General features: G+C 31.6%; 1 protein-coding gene and 1 long non-coding RNA gene across 3 annotated transcripts in view; one reads left to right on the plus strand and one right to left on the minus strand.

Annotated features, from left to right (window-relative positions):
* Positions 1-24,286, minus strand: part of LOC115879706 (transmembrane protease serine 9-like) — a 47,441-nt gene that overhangs the window by 19,524 nt on the left and 3,631 nt on the right. The window contains exons 2-6 of the mRNA XM_030896664.1: positions 21,629-21,800; positions 17,171-17,321; positions 13,595-13,726; positions 13,429-13,539; positions 8,492-8,633 (exon numbers count right to left, since the gene is read on the minus strand). Coding sequence (XP_030752524.1) covers positions 8,492-8,633; positions 13,429-13,539; positions 13,595-13,726; positions 17,171-17,321; positions 21,629-21,800 — 708 coding nt within the window. The remainder of the gene's footprint in view (positions 1-8,491; positions 8,634-13,428; positions 13,540-13,594; positions 13,727-17,170; positions 17,322-21,628; positions 21,801-24,286) is intronic.
* Positions 1,443-7,767, plus strand: LOC115879793. 2 transcript variants are annotated; one of them, XR_004049756.1, is made up of 5 exons: positions 1,443-1,538; positions 1,606-1,795; positions 2,813-3,007; positions 7,228-7,608; positions 7,690-7,767. It is a non-coding gene; the product is annotated as an uncharacterized LOC115879793 (long non-coding RNA). The 2 variants fall into 2 exon arrangements; XR_004049755.1 differs by having other exon boundaries at positions 7,228-7,737.

The raw sequence follows: 24,286 nt of genomic DNA on the forward strand, positions 1-24,286 counted from the left end.
GTTGGTGGGGAAGCTCCTGGTCAGGTGCTGGGGGGAATCCAGCGGCAAGTCTGGAAATGTGCATTTTATGGATTTTAGTTAGGGACCCCAAAACCTATAAACCTGCAAAGTTTCAAAACTTCCGGACTTTTTTCCAAGCAGGCTCCTTTTTTGATCCCCAATGACTGAATTATAAAATGTATCTTTTATGCATTTTTAATATACCTATTCTCTGCTTTTACATTTGCTTCTTCTTTTCAATGGAGTTTAATATTGAAAAGTACTTTATTAATAAACTGTTAAACTCGTTAGGCAGCTCAAATGAAGATTTGCAGGTCCAATATTAAAACAGATCAATAAACAAATCTAATCAATATTTATATTTTTATAGCTTAGAAAACATTCACGATTACTTGTTGTCTTGTTTTTCATGTGTTCTTTAAGAAACAATGGCTGCATGATAAGTTTAAATAGTCCTAAAAAGTCATTCTATTTAGTTAATGAAATTTATTTACCTTTACTGCCTACTAAATTAAATGAGAATTTCACTCGAACTTCCAATATTTGCTTGATTTCTGTCACATAAATGATATTGATTGACAAACAAAACCAGAAAAACCAGCCTTCTCGCACTGGTTAGTTTGGTGGCAGTTATAACCGAATTTTTCAGGAACCGTGTTCCGTAATAAGAAAACCTTCAGGAAGCCGATAGAAACGGAACAAAAAACCATAACCAAGGTAAGCAACGGAATACACCCTAAATTAAAAATTAGGTTTATCGATAGATTCGGCCAAGGCCAACTTGACCGTGTACGACACGTGTCAATGTGACAGTTAATTTTGACGTAAGAAACGTCAAAAGTTCATGTCGTCCGATCGCGACCAAATTTGGTGGGTAGGCTATGTGAGCGACGATGCACACGGTCCCACAATACAAAATTTCGTTTACCCCTTCATCAAGGTGGGACTAAGCATGTGATATTGAAGAAAAATGTGGGTCGATTTCGGCATAATTGTTGACGAGCTACAGCATGACGCCTTCGACGTCACACAGAATGACACTTTTGCAAACATGTCCTTCAAATCCTTCAATTTAATAGCTGTTATTAAGAAGTTTCAACTTCAAATATGCGCACATAGTACACACACAATTTTTTTTTATTAGACTCTCTGTGTGCTTCTGATTAACTTGATAAAATATAGTAAAATAAATGTTTTGAACTGACTGAAACTGGATATTAAGTCCATATAATATACAATACAATTAATTCTATTCCAGGAAAACAATAATCTTGATAAATAAACTTATAACCCAACGTAACTACATCGCTTAAAATATTAAATTTATAACTATCCATAAATATGTATTTATAAAACATCAATAAAACATTATTATCTTAAATATTAAGCCAATTATACAAAATAAAAAATGATCTGTTATACCGATGTTACATTCAATAATTAATATAATTCAATTTACTGAACCTGTAAAATGTTTTTAAAAGAAATATTAATTCTCTGTCTTGCTTTGGGTAGTATCAAATCAGCAGTATTTGATGGTAGGCTTATAATAGTTACGAATAATTTTTTTTTATAAGTTTGATTTAAAACGTGTTTTCTTTTAAGATAATGGCTCCAAATCATATTTCGCTAGATTTATACCTATAGGCAACGATACTAGAATTGTAGGTGGAGATCCTGTATATATTTCGTCGTATAGGTATCAAGGTTCCCTCTAACGTTGGCATAGGCATATCTGCGGAGTAGCTTTGCTGTCAAGTGTATGGGTTTTGACAGCTGCTCATTGTACACAATCGTAAGTGTCACTTTTCAATTAACTGTTAATACTTTTTATCAATTGTATTAATATTTAAAAAAAAATATAATAGATACTTATCAACTATACAAAATGTGGAAAGATTACATTGCCTAAATTGTTGATTTACACCATGATCTGTACAGGAAAAGAATTTATGTTCATTAATGATAATTGCCTATTTCCTGTCATTTTATTTTTTTTTCATTTGTAGATTGTTTTGTGTCATTTTGTGGATACATCTGTCAGAATCATATATTTTCTCTCTGGGCACACCATATATCATTTTTATTTTTAAATGTTTCAATATATTTTATGTTTTTTTTGTTGTTGAATCGGAATTTTGGTTGAATTAATATTAATTTTTATGTATATTTGATACCAATTAAACTTTTAGTTACGTAATTTAGGGCGCCATTTTTAAATTTATTATTGCCAACCATGGACATATTCGGCGCCGAGCTGACTAACTGAAATTTAAATTTCCCGCTGGGGATTCAGGTGCTAGCTCTGCTGTAAAAAAATGTCAAGTTGCCACATTTATGTATTTAGTTCCTGACATTGTCATTCGTTTTGACACTTTAGTTTTGTATTAACGAGTTTTTGGTTTAAATGAATTATGTTGTGATAATGAGCTTAAAACATTTTACTAGCTCTCAGTCGAACATTGCTCTTTTTAGAACCTCTTTTAGTGCGAACAAGATAAGTTAATATCCGTAAAAAAACTCATGGCAACTTTATTAGAATATTTTGAACGGGAAAGCGGTAGTAATGGCCTTTTATGTCCTTTCAGTGCTTTTAAGGAGGTCAATTTTCTTGATGAAATATAAATAATAACTGTTTATATATTTATAATTAATTTATTTTTGTTTCCTAAAATATTTTCATTAAAAGAAAATATATAAATGTGGGCAACGTTGTGCCGGTCAAGCTTAATCACGTGACTTAAAGTTTATTTGATTTGAATCAGTAATTTTTATCAAAATGATTTAATATTTTCCTAAATCATTTTTATAGGCTTACCGTTCCTCCACCACGATATGCTTTTACAGTGTGATTTGGTTCAACGTTTATGCAGAATGAAGGTTTCGTTTTTCCAATTGCCGAAATCATAGACCATCCTGACTATAGTGCATTTATGTTCAATCTTGATGCAATCAAGTAACATTTGGTGACACTATTGGACCCATTCCATTACCAACAAGAGATCAGGTAATTAATTACATTAAGTATTTGTTTCGAATGGTACGAGTCATGCGCCAATAACAAAATTTATTAAAATACGCTAGTATGGAAAGTCGAAAGAACTGCTTGTTTTAGTACTGCTGACATTGTCGATTATTTAAATCCGAAAATTGATTAAAGATGAATTATTCGTCTAGACCATACTACTTATAATAATATACTTTGTGTAGCGCTTAAGCCACTATGAAATAGTTAATTAACTATTTCATATATTAGTTAATTAACTACATCATGGATCACTGAGCGATCCCTTCCTGACAAAAACAGGAGTTAGGCACAGATGTGTCCTAGCTCCTCTCCTATTCAAACATATTCATGGCAGCGCTCTCTATTATAGTGGACAGCAAACTGCAGGAAAGAGGAATGGGTGTTAGATACGGGTATGATCACAGAACTCCAATACGCTGATGACTGCGCTCTAGTTGCAAATACGTTACAGCAATTACAGGAAATGCTGAACACATATACCTGGGCATACGAGACTTTGGGCCTTAAACTCAACATCGATAAAACTAAAAGCATGTGCACTTCCCCGGAAAATCATAACAGCGCTATAAAAATCGGAGAAGAACTATTGGAATATGTATCGGAATTTAATTACCTCGGCAGTTTGATTTCGGAAAAGTCAAATATCGACTCTGAAATTCAGCACAGAATCAGCAGCGCCTCAAGAGCACAAATACGAAACTTGCAGTGTATCGAGCAGAAATAATCCTCACCATCTTATACATATGGAAGCGAAACTTGGGTGCCGTACCGCCGGCACACGAGCGCATTAAACAACCCAAGCGGCATTTGGACGTCGGGACAACGTTGTGTCACGCGACCAAACGTCGGGGCGCAACGTCGGCACAGCCTCGTGCCAACCCTAGTCTGCACTAGTTTGGAGAATAATTTTTGGGTCGAAACGACGTTGGATACCGACGTTGGCTAGAAGCCTAATTTAGTACAAACTGCAACGTTGTTTAAAATCCTAATTCAGAGAAATACAAAACTAATATGGCGTCTAAGTCGCGTTTTATATTAAATTGGGATAATTATAGTAAAAATATTATTTTTACGATTTAGTTAGAGACATATGTCAGATGGCAGTGAAGGAAAACAAAAGAAAAGTATTTAAGTGTGGAGGATGTTTGAAGATCATAATTAGTGAAACGCTTTAACCGACTCTGTAACTCGATACCCAAGGCAAAAAAGTTAAACGCCAACAACTTTATTGATAAATGTATTGTTTCTACTTTGAAAAATACTAATGGGCCTTAAAATTAAAGAAGTTTTAAAAATTTTCTTGAATTTTTTTTTAGTAAAATGAAAATAATTTATTCGCAGTCGAAAAAATTGTTTCCGCGTGTTTTTTAGGGTCAAATATTTCAAGTTAATGGATTCAAAAAGCAGGAATTGCTATTTTAGGAACGAAATATTTTCTTATTTAACAACATGGCGGTTTTCACTTTGTTGTTTTGGAGATTAAGATGGAGTAGTTCGAGTAGTCGCATACTGGACTAATAAAGTCGCAGTTCGGCCTTAACAGGTAGTATACTAGTCGCAAGATTGCCTAATTTAGTCATCCTAGAATCTAGCTTGTGCCGCCCTCTATAATCTAAATAAACGAGGGAGTGGATAAACTATCGGTAATATATGTCGATATATATTTAAATTTAGTTTTTTATGTACCTTTCTTATGTCCCATTTTAATTAAGTTTTTTTTATAAAAACAAAAACAGCACTGAACTGTCTGACTGAACAGAACAATGAAGTGAAAATTTAAGATTTAAGGTTATGGTTCAATACAGTTGCATAAAGGTAGTGACTCGACGTCCTACCAACGTAAGAATAAGGAAATCTAAACAACGTTGGAATTAGTAAAACAGACGACGTTTGCATAACGTTGGAATAGGTCCTGAAACTGACGTCGGAAAACTCTATATTGTCCAACGTTGTAACTACGTTGTCCGAATCACCTAAAGATCACTTAAGCAAAAAAGGTTACAAGACAACGTTTATTCGACGTCGCAGAAGCTTCTACTTTGTTGTAGTACTAGTCCAACGTCGGCACAACGTTATAAAAACGTTTAAATTTATTTTAATACCTAAGGTAGGGAGCTAACTATTTTTTGTAATTAATCCAACGTTGTGTTTAGTAAACATGTGGTCGCAAGTCGTGAAAATGCTACTTGGGAAGTTACAATAGAGACACCTTAGTTAGAATCAAATGGTACCACCATGTCTCAAACGTATCAATCCTTGAAAAAGCAAGCTACTAAATCTCGCTTAAGATGGGCTGGCCACGTATGCAGGATGCAAGAAAACCGCCTACCGAAATATCTTCTTTACGGTGAACTTGTAGAGGGTAAGAGGAAACCGGGTGGACAACTCAAAAGATACAAGAATGTTTTCATGAACACTTAAAGGGGATAAATATGCAGTATCAGTGGGAGGAAGCAGCGCAAAAAAGAACGCAATGGAGGAGAATTGTAATGTAAATTCAGTTAATAACGACAACCAAAAAGTAAAGAGGCAACAAAGTAATGTGACTTTTGAATGTCCGGAATGCGGAAGTGAGATAACATCACGTATCGGGCTTTTTAGTCACAGAAAAGCTCATGACAGGAAACGCCTTGCGTAACTATCTTCTGATGCGTGTCAAATACTCGTCAGCGAGTAATGGCAGTAAGTAATTAGTTAATTAGTTCAGCTACACTAGAGTCATCAATATTTCAGGTTGGTATACAGAGTGTATACAGTAGTATCCCAGGCTGAGCGTGCATTAGAAGTTTCTACAGACCTACAATAGCAAAGTCGAAGATTTTTTGCACATCATTGTTTCACAACGAGATCTATCGATTAAAATTATTTTCAATATGGCGGCACTTCCGGAAATATAGGAAGTTGACAGCAACTTTTTTTTTACATTTAATGGGTACCCCGATTTATTTATTACATACTTAAATTCTCTACGATTTTATATGAATTTTGATATTCAACACTCCATACCTAACATTAACCGTTTTTGAGAAAAAAAATATTTAACATATTTAAAGGAAAAAAATGCCTGTCAAAAAATGTGTACAGCCACAGCCCGACTCTACTTATTAAGCCGTGAACAACCATTTGGCAACGCCGTAACCGGCAAGAAATTCAGATCGGTTTCTAGCGTGCGCGAATGCGCGACGGGTTGTTTTACCGGCTATCGAGGCACGTATTTTTAAATTAATTTAAGGTTTGCTCAAATTTGCCACATAAAACTAAAAAAAAATTGCCACATTACTTGTCAAAAATAGTCCCTGTTCCCAGAAAAAGTCCTGCTGAAAGAACCAAAGAAATGCTTAAATTGTTCACTTCGATCTTGCATTTCTTTCGTTCTTTCAGCAGGACTTTTTCGGGGAACAGGGACTGTTTTTGACAAGTAATGTGGCAAATTTGGAAAGATACTAGGCACTGTATTTAACTTTAGTCTAGTTTTAGTAGGTACCTTTTGCATTGATCTATGTGGCAAGCGATAATCCTCCTCCCTAATAATGTCACTTTCTACAAAATGCTTAGCACAAACCAGAGAATATTTTGAGGGTGACCATGCTTCCCTAGGAATATTTCTAAGCCATTGGGCTTTAAGGTTTTCATCCTTTGGAAAGGCAAAAATAGATACCGCTGGTTCTCCTGCATTAAGACAAGTTTTATAATTGGATTTGCACTCAGGCACACAACAAGGACTTGGCATGGTAATTTTTGATTACAACAACAACTAACTTTCAATAAATTGTTTTCAAAAGCACCACAAAAGGTTCATTCGCCGCCGAATTTGCCGCCATTTTTTAAAGAAAGCACTTAACCTCACTTATTAAGTGAGGTTCAAGTTAAGTAGAGTCGGACTGTTGAGTACAGCCTAAACGTCAAATTTGGTGATTACCATAGACACTGTGACATAAAGAGAAGACATGTGGCTATCTGTTTCAAAAATTAGATTGTTTGAATGTCAGACAATATGGGCATATAAAATTGAGAGATTAAAAAATTATCATAAATCATTTTTTTCACCTACTTTTTTATTTCACCAGTAAAAAGGCTTTTCAATTCGCTATTTTTTGATTATATACGTTGCTATACCTAAAATAAATCGTTTCTTAAGTTATTTAAGATTTAGTGTTAAAGCGCACGTAAATGTCAAATGTGTGTAAATTGTGTTTTAGCAATTGATACCCGGTTCCGTCTGCACTGTAACTGGCTGGGGCACTTTAACATCTGGTGGCGTCACTCCATTTGGATTGCAAATGGTTCAGGTACCCCTAATAAGCAATGAAAGCTGTGATCAGTATTATACAAATCTTATAGGAAGTAAGTAAAATCATCTCATCATCATTATATTCATTTTCAGCTTCATTCAACCGTTGATTGCCCCTTGATTTATTCTTCCGTTGTTCATTGAAATATTTTACCCAAGAAGGTCTTAACTTCCGCTCTATATATTAGTAAAACCCTTTGACTACATAACCCCTACGGTAAAACCCTAATATACGAGATGGCAATATTTACATCGATACGGGAATTTATAAAAGTGTTATTTACAGATAGTAGGTAACAATCCAAACATGAAATAATCTAATATAACCCTAACCTTCTTACACTAATAAACTAATAACTTATTTTGCCAGGTAGTCTAATAACAGCCAATATGATGTGTGCCGGCGGTCTAAAGGAAGGAAGAGGTGTCTGTTAAATGGATTCTGGAGGGCCATTGGTAGTGGACGGAGTTCTGATTGGTATTTTCAGTTTTGGATTTCAATGCGCCGCGTATCAAGCTGCTGGAGTGTACGTTAACGTGGTTAGTGTCAGAGATTGGATATAACAACACACTGGTCTTTGAGAAAAGAAAAATAAACACTTTGTTAACTCTAGTTCTGCGTTTTATTATTATCTTCTTATAACTCCCTTAATTCCCGTATTATACAGGGTGAGTTTTAAATAAATGCAAATATTTTCAGGCTTATAGATCTCGATAAAAGAATCATATTTTCTTATTACCGGTTTCCAAATAAGTCCAAAATAATCCAGTTATTCAAGTTTTAAATTTCAAAGAAAATGATTTATTTAAAAAAAAACGGACAAATTCGAATCCGTATAAAGACTATATGCTTTATGATGTAATTACAAATTAATAGTTTTCAGATTTTTTCTTATACTTCCTATACTTAATGTATCATTCATCTGTAATATTATTTGTTATATGTAATATAAAAGTTTCTTCATATTGTCTTTGGACTGACATCATTCAACGACAGGTACAGGGTGCAATTTAAAATTCAATAGTTTTTATAGTTTTTTTTCGCTGTCATTCGCTATATCGTTTCGTTTAACCTGAACAAAACGAACAAATAAAACAATAATTTTTATTGATTTTATATCAACATTTTTTAATTAATTCTAAATAGGAAAATAATTACACGTTTATTAATCAATTATTAGTAATATTATAAATAAAGGGCAGATAATAAGTTACTTTAGCATATACGCCTGGAAATCCATCTGCACCACAGACACCCCAGGATACGATGCCAAACTGAAGTCCGCCAGACACAAGAGGTCCACCAGAATCACCCTAAAAAAGAAAGATTAAGACTTAAAATTTGAGTAATTTTTAAAATAATTTGTGGTTTATTTTATTAGTCGAAATAGAAAAAGAATTACGTCAAAGATTTAAGTCTTTTAGAAGTGGCAATAAGACTTACATCTTTATGATGAAAATATCTTTTAGAGATTTAAATAATTTTGATTTTATTAGAAATGACTTAAGGCTTTAGATTTAAGTCTTTTTGAAACTGATTTGTTGCAGCTTTTTCGTGTCGAAATTTACCCTGTGAACGGGCTGTTAACCATTTTACACAACGGCGGATTTTAAAATTTACATCTCTATCTACAGAGTGATTCAGACTATCGAAAAAACCTCTACAGTACGTCTGTCCGTTCTGTAGCTACGGGGTATCCGTAAGAGGGGAAACGATATTCTCTCGATGTTTTTCATAAAAAATTAGACGACGCGTCCCATCAATAAAAATTCGACAAATTTGCAAGTAGCCAATAAAATGAGTGGGCGGAGCGATTTGAGGTGACGTACTCGTCAAGTCGACGTATAAAATATATTGCTGTTTATTTAAATGTTTTTTTGTCCGCATTTCTTTCATAGACACAGATCCAGCAGAGGTACTGTATATTATGTTTTCGAAAAAAAAACAATTTTCGCATTAATCGATTCTAGATATAGGAAGTGCATAATAAAACAAGAAAATTAAACAAAACCTTGTTTGATTGTGATACAAAATACTGGGTGTCCCATTTAAAATAGTGGACAAAAATACAACATTTAGTTTTGATTCGCCCTGTATATATCAAACAAGAGTGCAAATTTTCGTATAGAATTTTAAGAAGGCTTTAAATAAGCAGTAAATTTAGTTTAAAATCGGTTATATTTCAAAAACCACTCCGTATAGTATATGGCATTATGGTATTTTTGGAACGTAAATCTAAATCTACTGGAAAATCCATTAGGTTAAAAAAATATATAGGGTGGCGCTCCACGTCCGCCTCGGTTGATTATATACGTAAACGAAAAAATGTAGAAACAAAATATTTTATGGGTATATGTGGGAAGGCAATGTGCATAATTTAAAATTATTTTGAAATGTATAGGGTGTGTCAGAACTAAGATCCATACCAAGTTGTGTATTTTTTCTTATGGAACACCCGGTGTTTTATTTCATTTTTGGATTCTTGGACATAAAATAATGCAATTATTATAAGAGTTTAATATGTTTAAAAGCTTTGGTTTTTGAGATATTTAAATATATTTAAATATGCATGCTATAATAAAAAAAAATGTTAACACCTTGTACATTCATTTTCGGAATTAATTTTTGTGCTGACTTTCTAGCCATAGAAATAAACTTTATTAAAAAATTTGATTGTTTCCTTAAATATATACGGGGGTATCAAAATTGCTGGTCTATTTTAAATATTTATTTTACATAAAAACTTCGTTATTTCAAATGCAACACTATGTATTTATGTACACTGTTTTTTTTTTTTTTATTTTAATTTAATTTACCTACAATAAGGTTAATAAGTAAGTATTTATTATTTTATCAAGAAAAATGAAGCAGTATCTGCTAGCGGAAGGAATGGATATGTTACTAGTGATTTTATTTTGTGAGGACAATTGCTTGTTGGCTGCTGAAGGGTTCATGCTCAAATATATCCAAACAGGAATTTTTTTAACAAGCGCTCCTTTGAAAAACTACTTTTCCTATTTCACAGAGCTGATAGTGTGGTATATGAAAAACCTATTAGGCAGAAACCTGTCGTTGAAAGCGAAGAAAATGAATTTGCCTTAATTAATTAATTAATGATTCTTTTATAGAAAATCCGATATATCTACAAGTCATAAAAAGTCATTATTTTATCACGAAAAATAAAGAACTACCTACTTCTTTATTTTTCTTGATAAAATAATAAATACTGACTTATTAAACTACTGTAGGTAAATTAAATAAAATTACACTGTTATACATTTAAATAAAGTCCATAAACTAATGCCGATTTTGAAAACAGCCACTAACTGTCACTAGCAAATTGCCATGGCGACACCAGCCATCTTGATTGCGATTGTGTTGAAAAATCGCTTTTTATTCAAAATCTGAGCCAGATAAGTATAGGAAACCCTAATATAGTTTGAAAGAGCATTTAAATCTGCTTTGATTTATTTAAAAAAATACGAAGTGCTGTATTTGAAATAAATAATTTTTTATGTAAAATAAATATTTAAAATAGACCAGCAATTTTCGGATACCCCTGTATATATTTAAAGAAGCAATAAAATATTTTAGTAAAGTTTATTTCCCTGGCTTCAAAGTCAGCACAAGAATTAATTCTAATTTAAATGTCTTTAAATATCTCAAAAACCAAAGTATTTAAACATGTTAAACTTGTATAATAAATACCTTATTTTATGCCCAAGAATGCAAAAATTAAATAAAATACCGGGTGTGTGTGTTTTATAAGAAAAAATATAACTTTGGTATGTATCTTAGTTCTGTCACACCATGTACATTTGAAAATAATTTTAAATTAGGCACATTGCCTCTCTACATATACTTTCAAAAATTTTGTTTCTACATCTTTTCGTTTTCGTATAATCAACCGAGGCAAATGAAGTGCGCCACCCTGTATAGTATTCCATTTAAAAATATACAACTTTGTTGTTGCTTGAAAATAGGTTTGAATCACCCTGTATGTTGACAAAAATATTATGTAAAAAAATTGGAAAAAAATTCACAAACCAAAAACCTAATATAGAGCTTTTTCGGAAGCCTGAATCACCCTGTAGTAATAGTCTACTTACCATAGACTTAAAATAAAATATAGACTACACTATTTACATCTCAACGCGGACAAACAATCTTTTTTGTACACATGTTTACTTCTGGGTACAGTCGACCGAGCCTTCCTCATCCAGCCTATGTTGTCACGTCTTTAATATTATCAATATTTTTTTTCTTGTTATACACATATATTGAGATATTAATACTACAGTTTAATAAAGTAGGTTTTAATATTCCATAGATGTATTAAATAGTCCTTATACTACTAAATTATAAGTCGGATACTGTTTAATAAGGATAAGTTCTTTACAATATGACAACACCGATTACCGGGTCGTCTCAAAAGTGGCTCAACCCTATAACTTTTTTTATTTTTTCAGATAAAAAAACAGATTTCTATGTTAGTATGTATATGACATAAATTAGGATTTATTGACGTATTCAATTGTTTTTGGTCTCTTCCTGTTTCACCGAAATGATTACATCTTTTGATTTTTAAAGGCACCCTCGGTATATTGCTACTTTAAGCCCCGTTCTCAGAACGACGTCGTGTCGCGGGCGACACAGTTTGGCATTTCAAACAACCAATGAGAACTGTACTAAATTTGAAATTGACGGTTGTTTGAATTTTGTACAAATCTCATTGGTCCTCTTGACGTGTCGCTGGCGACAGTCGCTGTTCTGAGAACGGGGCTTTATTCGATAAAAAATGACACTCTGAATAGAATGACATATCATATGTCAACTTTTGACATTGTCGCTTAAAAACATATCCTATTTTAAATTTCAATCCAGTTTTTTTCAATTCACTAAGTTTTAATCAAGGAGCCTTGGAAAAATAGTTTTGATAGTCTAATAGGTTTCGTGTCTTGTCTAGGCCGGTTAAAAGATGTACAAATCGTATTTCTAATCATACATATGTCAATTTTTTCAAATGGAACAAGGGTGACTCATTAGCATATTTGGAAAAAGCATTTTTTTGTGAATATATTGATACCACACACTTGGTATTTCGAGTCAAATTGTCGTTATGAACCGCTTGTTACAATTACAATTAAACCATATGCGAAAATGTCAAAAATTGACATATGATATGTCATTCTATTCAGAGTGTCATTTTCTATCGAATAAAGTAAATATACCGAGGGTGCCGTTTAAAAATTAAAAGTTATAGTCATTTCCGGTGAAACAGGAAGTGACCAAAAACAATTGAATGCGCCAATCAATCCTAATTTACTTCATATACTAACATACTAAATCTTGTTTTTTTATTTGAAAATATAAAAAAATTATGGGGAAGAGCCACTTTTGAGACGCACCCGGTATAATAAAGACAGTACCGAGTTAAATAAATGTAGTTTTCATTTTATCCACTTCCTATCACCTTCCTTGCTTTAATGGAACAGATTTATGTTTTCTCTAATTTACATAATAAGACATCACTTAACCAGAAAAAAAATTATAACAATCATGTTTTTTTTTCTCTCCCTGTCGCCGATTCTATTATATCTGTGGAATAGATCCTGTTTTGATTAATATTAGGGGTTGTAAATGTTTGACTAAAATTAATAATTTACTATTAATTTCAAAAATTACCTAATTTCGATTATAAAATTTCTTCTATAACGTGTATTTTATTATTTTTATCCTTTTTGGACTCTAAATTGTTTTTTCTAAAGTTTTATTTAAAAACCTGTCCTAAATCTTAATAAAATATAAAAAAGTTTAAATACGATATATTTTTAATTTAATTATAGTTTCATTAAAAATAAAAAATTACCCGGCTATGATACGGAGAGTTCAGGTGTACTTGAGAAACGAAAGACAGTGTTGTGTTTCTCGGCAGAGTCGTCAGGGAACGACCGTTACGACAGAGACAACCTATCTATCGCTCATGTCGCACTCGTTATAACCTAAAACAATAACACAACAATAACAAGACAGTGTCTGACCGCATGTTCCAGCTATTTATGAATGAGATGCTCAGTCTATATTTTATTTTAAGTCTATGCTACTTACAGTGCACGTATCTTTTCCAAGTTCTCCAGCGCAAATCATTGAATCGTATAAATACTTGTTGTAGTACTTTGATCTGCAAGTCTCGGTAGTAAGTAATGAGACAGTTATATGCTAAAAAAATAGAGAATAAAATATTCAGTTTTTCTCCTACAATAATATACAATACCTGTAATTGGGCGGCTGCGTACGGTCCGTATCGTACAGTATAGCCCCAACCTGTAGCATTTGCAGCCTGATCGTCTACAAAGGTTGTAGTATTGGAAGGAAGTTCAATTGGAGCTACTCCAGGACCATACGTCTGTGCAAATCAAAGTATATTATACAATTTAAATGGCCAGTATTAGTGGATAGAGAAAATGTTATCTCCGATTAGATATACCGGGTGTGTCTCAAAAGTGGCTCACGCCTAAAACTTTTTTTATTTTTTCAGATAATAAAACGAGATTTAATATGTTAGTATATGACATAAATTAGGATTGATTGACGTATTCAATTGTTTTGGCCACTTTCTGTTTCACCGGAAATGACTACGACTTCTGATTTTTAAATAGCACTTTCGGTATATTACTTTTGTACTTTGTACTGTAAATCATACAGGATGTTCAAAATTCTACGCCAAACTTTCTAAAAAATAAAATATTTTTTTTTAATGGAACTTATTATTTTTTTCAACAGATGGAAAATTTTAAAATAAACATTTTTTGTATTTAGATTATTTCAAAATTTTTAACGGTTTCGCAGATATTTGTTTTTATATTTCATATGACATTTTCCACAGTAAATTTTTATCGAAGCCACCCAATGATTTTTCTCCACCCAATGTAGTTTACCAATGAAAGAGCCATATGGAATAATACTGCATGTATCTGTGAAACCATTAAAAATTTTGATATACTTTAAATACAAAAAATGTTTATTTTTTAACTCTCCAGCTAGTTAAAAATAATATACAGGGTGTTTCATTTAAAAAAAAAACAAAGAAAAATTATTTTATATTTTAGAAAGTTTGGCGTAGAATTTTGAACACCCTGTATGATTTAAGATTACGATATTTATGGCAAAGTAAGTATAGACCATCGAAAGTAAATATCTAATAGTTTTGATTTCAGGACAGTTCTTGTATTTGTAATACTTTTATACTTTTTTAAAGTAAGGTTGTAATTGAAAAATATATATTTTTTATTTGTTTAATAGTATCTCTGAAATTATCGTATATTTACTCATATCTTAGGATTATCTAAAGAGATCTGAGAGGAAGCCAAAAATATATACAGGATGTTACAATTTAATCAAATTAATTTAAATAAAATCATCTCGATCCATTCACACTTTATTAAGTCACCCTATAGAAGTTAAAATATTTTCTTGAAATAGACCCTCGTTCATACTTTTTTGTTTGCACTTAAAACAAAATTCTCAATTTTTTTACAAATGCCCGACGCACTATTGTCGGACCCTGTATATGAGAAACTATTTAATTCGTTTTATTTTTAAAGTACCATAAAAAATCGTTACAATATTTATTTTTTATAAAAACACTTGTTTTTATAAATGATATAATACTGATTGCTCATAATCTGTCACCTTATTTTCTATCTCAATTAGCTTTTTGAATTTATTAATAAGTTAATGTAGTACTTGGCTTGATTTTTTATTTGAGTGTTTTATCAGTTTTTGATATATCAACCGCAAAATGTACTTATGCAGACTATGCAGACTAACTTAAGGCTTAAGTTAATCTGTAGTATTACGAACTGATATTGTTATCACATTAAAAGAGCCTTCTCCATATTGTCATAATGTATTGCTTAAAAAATCACGTCATATTTGACATTTTATCGTTTCAATATTGAAAGTTATCTATAGTAAATCACACCATTTATTGCGTGAAAGATTAATATAGTATCAGGACACACTGCTGGCTATAAAAAAGGTATCATAGAGTCATAGAGTGATTGGGGTACCTATCTTTTGTGTGATTTTAGAAAACGTCTTCGTTTTTATCAGGGCTACGTAGGCCAATCAAAATTACCAAAAAATGAACGTTTCCAGTGATCTTGATTACATGGCAAAAAAATTGGGGAAAAAATGGGTTATTTTAATCGCGTATCCAGTTTATCATTATGGGCAAAAAGTGTTGTATATAATACAATAATAATACATCCACATTTTTCCTACACTTGCTCCTTGTTGATTTCCTGCAAAAGGGGCGACATTCATAAGCTCCAATTGCAACAGAATAAGGTTATGATAATTTTGTTAAATTGTACCAGGGATAGCCCTATCGAGAATAATTATTTATTTATTTTATTTATTTATTTATTTATTTCATTTATTTATTTATTTATTTTATTTATTTATTTATTTTATTTATTTATTTTATTTATTTATTTTATTTATTTATTTTATTTATTTATTTATTTTATTTATTTATTTTATTTATTTATTTATTTTATTTATTTATTTTATTTATTTATTTTATTTATTTATTTTATTTATTTATTTTATTTATTTATTTTATTTATTTATTTTATTTATTTATTTTATTTATTTATTTTATTTATTTATTTTATTTATTTATTTAAGGTTTTAGTTTTAGGTTTTTTTTTGAGATTTTACTTTTTCATGTTCATTGAGGAGACAGTGTCCTGTTAGAAACCCCGTGACAATCCGAAGATTGTTCTTACTTAAATCAAGGAAAATTTAAGACTTACTCTGTATAATAAAATTTAGTTTCGCAAATTTTTAAATAAGAAACGATTTAATAAAAATATTAAAAATTAAATACCGGATGCGTCTCAAAAGTGGCTCACCCATATAAGTTTTTTATTTTTGCAGTTAAAAAAACGATATTTGGCATCTTAGTATATAAATTAGGATTGATTGACGTATTCAATTGTGTTCTGTCACTTCCTGTTTCACCGGAAATTACTAAAACTTTTGATTTTTAAATGGCACCCTCGGTATTTTTTTACTTTATTCAATAGAATGACGTATCATATGTCAACTTTTGACATTTTTGCATATGGTTTATTTGAAATCATAACTTGCGGTTCGTAACGAAAATTTGACTCGAAATACCAAGTATCTGGTATCAAATTTTTCGTAAAAAAATGCTTTTTCCAAATATGCTAATGAGCCACCCCCGTTCCATTTGAGAAAATTGAGATATGATAAAAAAATACGATTTGGGCATTTTCTAACTGGCCAGGACACTAAAAACATTAGACGACCAAATCTCCTTGATTAAGAATTAGTGTTTTAACATAGCCTAGATCGAATTTTAAATTGTAGATTGAATTTTAAATTAATTTCTAGATTGAATTTTAAAATAAAACTTTTTATTAAGCGCGAATGTTAAAAGTTGACATATGAGATGCCATTCTATTCAGAATGTCATTTTCTATCGAATAAAGTAAAAAGATACCGAGGGTGCCATTAAAAAATCAAGAGTTGTAGTCATTTCCGGTGAAACAGGAAGTGACCAAAAACAAATGAATACGTCAATCAATCCTAATTTGTGTCATGTACTAACATACCAAATCTCGTTTTTTTATCTGAAAAAATAAAAAAGTTATAGCGGTGAGCCACTTTTGAGACGCACCCGGTATAGCTGTAGAAAAATAAAACATTGTAAACGCTTTTAGTATTATGGTATACAAAATTCCCCCATAAAAACAAGAATTACAAATAATTTAGAATACGATCATGCATTCGAATGATGTTCAGGCCAAATACTTACAAGATCCGTTGCCAACTCAAGTACAGCTACATCATTTTCTTGAGTGTATGGATCGTAATCAGGATGAGCATTTATCGTTTTCACTTGCAATATTTGTCCACCGCTTGCACTGTAAGAGGAGCCTGCTCTTATTGTAATATCGCTAGCTTGCCTATAAAATAAAATATTCATCACATGTCGTCACATCCATTGTCTAAAATACTTATTTTAAAAAGTTTGTATTTAAACAAGATTTGGAAACATGGGAAATCGCATGCAAATTTTGAACTGTCCAGTTTTTTAAAAGTCTACGAATTCTGAATACATATGTCAAATTTGAATAATTTTGGACAAGCCGGTTTTAAGTAATTTAAGCAAAACTGCATCAATTTTAAATTAAAACTGAACAAGTAACTATGCAAAACCAAGCAAGTGTCAATGTACCTTAAGTTGTCATCCTATAATTTGTGACAATTATCGTGTATTCAGCATAAGCATACCCTTTGAGCATACCTTTAAAAACATATTTACGACTTACCTGTAAAATTAATAAGGGAGCCAATATTTGGACGTTACAAAATTTCCATGGCATTTCCTATGTTTCCGACGACGATGCACCACCCGGTATATATGTTACGGTTAAAGTCCGATGTCCGATGTCAAATAATAAATTTATTAAACTAATATATAAACTACATAAAAGAAACGTTAATAAAAAACGATATCCGCCATATTTTATCAACGAAACATTAAACAAAAAACAAAACATAAACCATAGGCAGAGTACACACAATGAAGACAATTCCATACATACTACGCACATTTTTCAAAGCACATAGCACACTTTGCCAAAAACTTGCCACCAATACAGGGTGCTACAAATTCAGCACAAGGAATTCAGCACAGGATTAGCAGCGCCTCAAGAGCATTCTGGAAATTAAAAGACAGGGTCTTCTACAATCATGAATTAAGTACAAAAACGAAACTTGCAGTGTACCGAGCAACTATAATCCCCACCATGTTATATGGGAGCGAAATCTGGGTGCCGTACCGCCGACACATGAGCACATTAAACAAGTTGCAACAGAGACACCTTAGACAACTTTTAAGAATCCGGTGGTTCCATCATGTCTCAAACGTATCGGTCCTTGAAAAAGCTAACTGCGAGAGTATTGAAGTCATGGTTACAAAATCCCGCTTAAGATGGACTAGTCACGTATAGTGATGTAAACTTTAGTTACTTTTATGGACTCGTAACTACTAGTTACTTTTGGTAATAGGACTCGCTACTTTGGACTCGTTACTTTAGTTACTCGTTACTTTGGTACTTAGTATCGTTACTTTATAATCGTTGTTTTGTGTACAGGTTGGAAGACTTAGGCTTGACGTGGAACTTGGTTACTTATTGTGCCCGGCGATCTTCGTTACATGCTCGGTTTAACCTATAAGGGGTTTCTACTTTCTTCTAGTGTAAGAGCTTAATAGGATAATTTCAATACTCGGTATTCAAGTACTGAATAATATGTTTTTAATAATATGTATAATATTTTTATAATATGTTAAATAAAACTAAGTACTATTAATAAAATTAAAAATAAAAGAAAACAAATCAAAACAAAGAAAATATATGCATAATAGATATAAAGTATATTTTTATATTTTCTCTCTCTCTCTCTCTTTGTATTACAGGCAAACATTAAAGAGTAAAAATTAAAAAAAATGTATATATTTTTGTTAAAATGTAAAAATATTAAAAAAATGTATATTCCTCTGTGGCGGATTCATCTCTTCAAAAAAGTCATTTGGATTAACGCAGCAGTGTTTACTAAAAATTACTATTTTTATTTTGTAGATTTTCTTACAGTGGCGAAATATCTATTCTCTTTTGAAGAAGAAAAATATTTGCTCTGCTTTTTCAGATGTTAACATTTTTTGTAACTAACGTGAATCCAATTTTAATTAATATCTAAGACATGTTAATCTAAATAAACAATTCTATTCTATAAATAAAAAGCGACAACAAACGGCAAAAGGACAGACCGCCTCCGGGTCGGCATGAGCCAATCATAATAATTGTAATAAAAATATCACACATTTGCCATCCAAAACACCGGCCGGCGTCAAGTCAACACTTTAAACATAAACATATTGATAACAACTAGACCTACGTCGAAGTAAGGAATATTTCAGTACCGAGTTTCGAGTCCTCGGTTCGTGCATTTTCAGGGATTACGATTACTGCCGGCGCAAAAGTAACGAATTAGCTTAGTAACGATTAACGAGTCCTAAATTCAAACAGTAAGCGTTACTTCGAGTCCTCGTAAAGTAACTGTTACTTTGTAACGATTACTTAGAATTTTTACATCACTAGTCACGTATGCAGAATGCAAGAAAATCGCATACCAAAATCTCTGCTTTACGGTGAGCTTGTGGACGGTAAGAGGAGGCCGGGTGGACAACTCAAAAGGTACAAGGACATTTTCCACAAAAACTTAAAGGGGATTAACATGCAGAATCGTTAGGAAAAGAAGCAGTTCACAATAGAACTCAATGGAGAAGAATTGTAAACCCAGTTAACAGCGACAACCAAAAAGTAAAGAGGCATCAAAGCAATTAGATTTTTGAATGTCCGGAGTGTGGTAGGCAAATAACATCACGTATCGGGCTTTTCAGTCACAGAAAAGCTCATGAAAGAAAACGCCTTACGTGACCATCTTTTGATGCGTGTTACTCGTCAGCGAGTAATGGCAGTATGTATGTACAAATTTGAGGTGCTATAAATAATAGATACGAACATGGTTAAATTGGGGCAAAGTTGCCATACTGGGATGTTCACCAAGATGCCATCAAAAAAGCTTTAAAAATTTCAAGGATTGCTGAGTTTTTTGAAAAAAAAACTGATTTTTTTGAAAATCAAATTTATTTTTTCCTATCGTTACTGTTTAGAAAATCAAAAAACTAATTATACATTCTCATAGCCACTTTATTAGGGCTATCTGATAGTATTTTTAGATTTTCAAATTAGCTGATAATTTGTGGGTTACAGAGGCCAACTTAATTTTTTTATATACGGACCTGCATTTTTTATTTGAAGTTTTCAAAAAACTCGGTCTCCTGAATACCATGATATGCCACACTTTATACTTTTTTTTGTTTTGGGTACCTTAACAGCAACAAAACTATTTAATTATATTTAAAATAATTTCAAGTCCGACTTTGGTTTCTTAAATTATTTAATACGATTATATTCATCCCAAATTCGTCCCAGCAATATTGATCAGCGCTAATTAACATTGAATAAGAAAAATCGAGCCAATTGGAAGATTCAAATAAATAATATCCAGGTCAGAAATTTAAAGATATTATTTTTAACTTTTTTTATTGTGAATTTGAAATCTGTGGGCGATATAATAATATGCATAATATTAATCGTAGTTATTATAAATAAATCAACTTCTACAAACTAGTTTCTAATGTTCTACATGTTCGAAAAGGTGCTACAAATTGGAGGTACGAGCATTGGTATCTCGGTAACCGTAGTAGATACGAACATGAGATACGAACACGATGTTCACCAACCACCCTCCCTATCGCACAAATTTATTTTTCGTTCACTTTTATTTATAGCTCTTTGAACTTTCTTCTTATACTTCGGAATGCATTTTGTACTCTTTATTGTAAATGTTGAGATGAATTGATTTCACTTTTACAAATGACGTCAAGTAATGCAGCTCCTTATTGGCGATAGGTCCAGGAACCTCGCTGGACATTATATTGCTCTACCATTTCCAGTCCAACTTCCGGGAAAATGATTTGATTGTTTATATTACATTATATTAATTTATATTAATTATTTGATATTATTTTATTGCATTTGATTTTCCGTATTCAATGTTTTTCCCCACGTCATTGTTAATTTTGAATGCTAATCAATATTGTAACGACGAATAGATTAAATATTAAAAAAAACAGAGCCGGACTTGAAATTAGTTTAACTAAATTGTGTTCAAATGTCAAAACAAAAAAAAAATATAAAAAAATATTAATTAAAGTAAGTAATATTTTTAAAAAATCAGTTTTTTCCAAAAAACTCAGCAATCCTTGAAATTTGTAAAACTTTTTTGATGGCATCTTGGTGAACATCCCAAAGCACAACTTTGCCCTAATTTAATCATGTTCGTATCTATTACGGTTACCGAGATACCAATGCTCGTACCTCCAATTTGTAGCACCTTGTATAAGTAACCCCTGTTGCCAACGTTATTTACTTGGTGATATATGTTTCTTACACTTTCTCCTTTATAATAATTAGATACTTTATTTTATATACCGGGTGCCTTTCAAAAGTAGCCCACCCTTATAATTTTTTAATACCGTTACATAATTATATTTAAGAAATAAATCCGCCACCAAGCGATAGACATTATTTCTGCTCTATAGCAGATTTCGGAAATATTGAACACTCTCTACCATACTTACGCAGAACCGAAACAATGGGCAGCACTTAATATAAATTTATTATTCAAAATTGATCCTCCACAAGAATGCGAATTTGAGTAAAGAACTTCTACTTGATATGGATAATCTAAAATACTGGCATTTTCACCTCCCACAATAGTATATCTGTTTTGTTCTAGATTGAGTGGTGTAGCTGAAATATATATATATAATAGATATTAAGAATATCGAAACATTTATAGAAAAGTGGTTTTAAATAGGTTATTTAGGCACCAAGAATCAAAAGCACAAAGACACCAAGAATCACCGAGCAACAAAAAATATCTCCAGTAGTTTTGATTTGAAGAATATTTGTTACATGATCGTAAGTGCCAACCTAAAGTATGTACGAGGATGTATTTCAGGAAAATATTTTAACTTCTATGTTGGCCCAAAAATGTGTAAGTGGATCGGGATGATGTTTTTTTAAATAGAACACCCTGTATATTATTGCATTTTTGACTTCCTTTTAGATCACTTTACATAACCCTAAAAGCCCCATACTCACACTTCGCTCCTTCCTCACCTTACTTCCTCGCGTTTCTTCGTCCCTTCGCTTCCTTCCTTCATCCATTCGATGCTTGGAAATTAGTCAATTATGCAACAACACACCACAAAATATTTTTAATATAGCAGCTACATGTTTAATACGAAATATCTAGTAACCTCAAAAATTTTTAAAAAATGCGAAAGGCGCATAATTTTTATTTTATAAAACTGCAATTCTTTGTCGTGTCAAAAATAAAAATTGAATTTTAATAATATATTTTTTTTAATAAATCTGAATATTTCAGTATCATGTACAAGTATATCAGTATGAATGTACAAGGCGAGTCAACAATAGAGTAAAGTTTATTATGTAATTTATATCGAAACCATGAAATATGACATACTAATTAAACGTTAATGATGTCAATCCCCATTTCTTCAGATATTTTTGTAAATGCATCATGCACATTATTTCTATTTTTTTATTTTTGTCGCTACATAAATATGGACATTCATTTTTTAACAAATATGAAGACAATATTGTTTTTTTCTTCCATTTTTTAGACTATTGTGTGTGAATTATTTTTATATCGACTGGCGATTGCTAGATATACAGGATGTCCCATTTGTGTGTGTTTTATGCGGTTTCTGGTTTATGAGTAGAGATATAAAGATGCTGTTTTTACATCATTGTTCTACTTATTATGAAACTAAATATGCTACATAAGAAATAAGAAATAACTTTGAACTAAGAAGGCTAGGATAAATATGTATTTATCCTAGCTAGCCTTCTTAGTTCAAAGTTATTTCTTATTTCTTTCTTTTACTTTTTATTTTTTAATCAGTAGAAATTTTTGCATTTTTTGATAACCTCTGTATCTCGATTATCTTATAACTTATCGAAAAGGTGAAAAGGGTCAGTGATGGGCGGTGGGTAAGTACCCAATTTGTTGATAAATAAAACCTGGGTATATATGTATATACCTGTAGATTTAGATGAACATCCTAATTTTAATAAAAGGAGTTTCCGACGACCGCATAGTAAATACCCGGTATAATACCGGGAATAGAAATATACCAATATATAATACCTACAATATATATAAGAAATATTGTAGATATACTCGTATTTCTGATATTACTGGTATTATATCGGGTATTTACTATGCGGTCGTTGGAAATACCTTTTATAAAATTAGACTGTTCATTTAAATGTACAGGTATATACTGGATACCCTGATTTTTTGTTTTGTTCTACCTATTGAGTACTTACCCACCGCCCGTGTCTCGTTTTTCAGGTAGAGTGGCAGTGACGAAAGTGGTTCTTCGTTGGGAGCTGTCTATTTCGAAAAATGTCTCAAACTTATGTTCTTTTTTTTAAACAGGACACTCTATATATTATTTTTTATTTTATTTGCCTTGTTATGAGCTTTCGAAAATTATAATATACTCTATATTTATTTATTTAGGTACTGCTAAACTGCTAAACGGCTCTTATTTTATTTAACTTAATTTTACCAGATAATTTTGCTTTGCATCGTGATATTTTGATGAACTACACGGAAACTGAACTTGTGCTGCTTTTAAATAACTTGCCAATAACCAACATTTTACGTCGAATAAATTAGTTGATTGTTTTGATTACCTAATTTAAACCGGCCGACTATGTAATAAAGTTAAATAATGCATTTTTACCACGTTTATGAAAATAAGTATTTTAGAAAGCTCGTTAACAAGGAAAATAAAATAATATACAAAATATCGTATTTAAAAAAACATATAAGTTTTAGTCAATTTAAAAAAAAGACAGATTCCAACGAAGAAATAGTTACGTCACTGCATTCTACGTGAAAAACTGTACGGGAGACCGTTTTCACCTTTTCGATAAGTTATGATACAAAGGGGATCGAAAAATGCAATCATTTCAGATTCGCCCTGTATTTTAGGAAGTAGGATAGCTAGGACATATCTGTATGTAACATCTTTAGTTTCATAAAAAAGTAACAGCGCAATGTGAAAACCGCATCTTTGTATTTCGACTCATAAACGAGAAACCTTGCAAAACACACGAAAATGGGACACCCTGTACAGACGTACTGCCGAATCAAGAAATCAACTACGAATGAAATCCAAGATCGATTTATATATTTT

This window comes from Sitophilus oryzae, unplaced genomic scaffold (assembly GCF_002938485.1).
Source record: "Sitophilus oryzae breed Bouriz unplaced genomic scaffold, Soryzae_2.0 scaffold_1586_pilon_pilon, whole genome shotgun sequence".
Lineage (NCBI taxonomy): Eukaryota > Metazoa > Arthropoda > Insecta > Coleoptera > Curculionidae > Sitophilus > Sitophilus oryzae.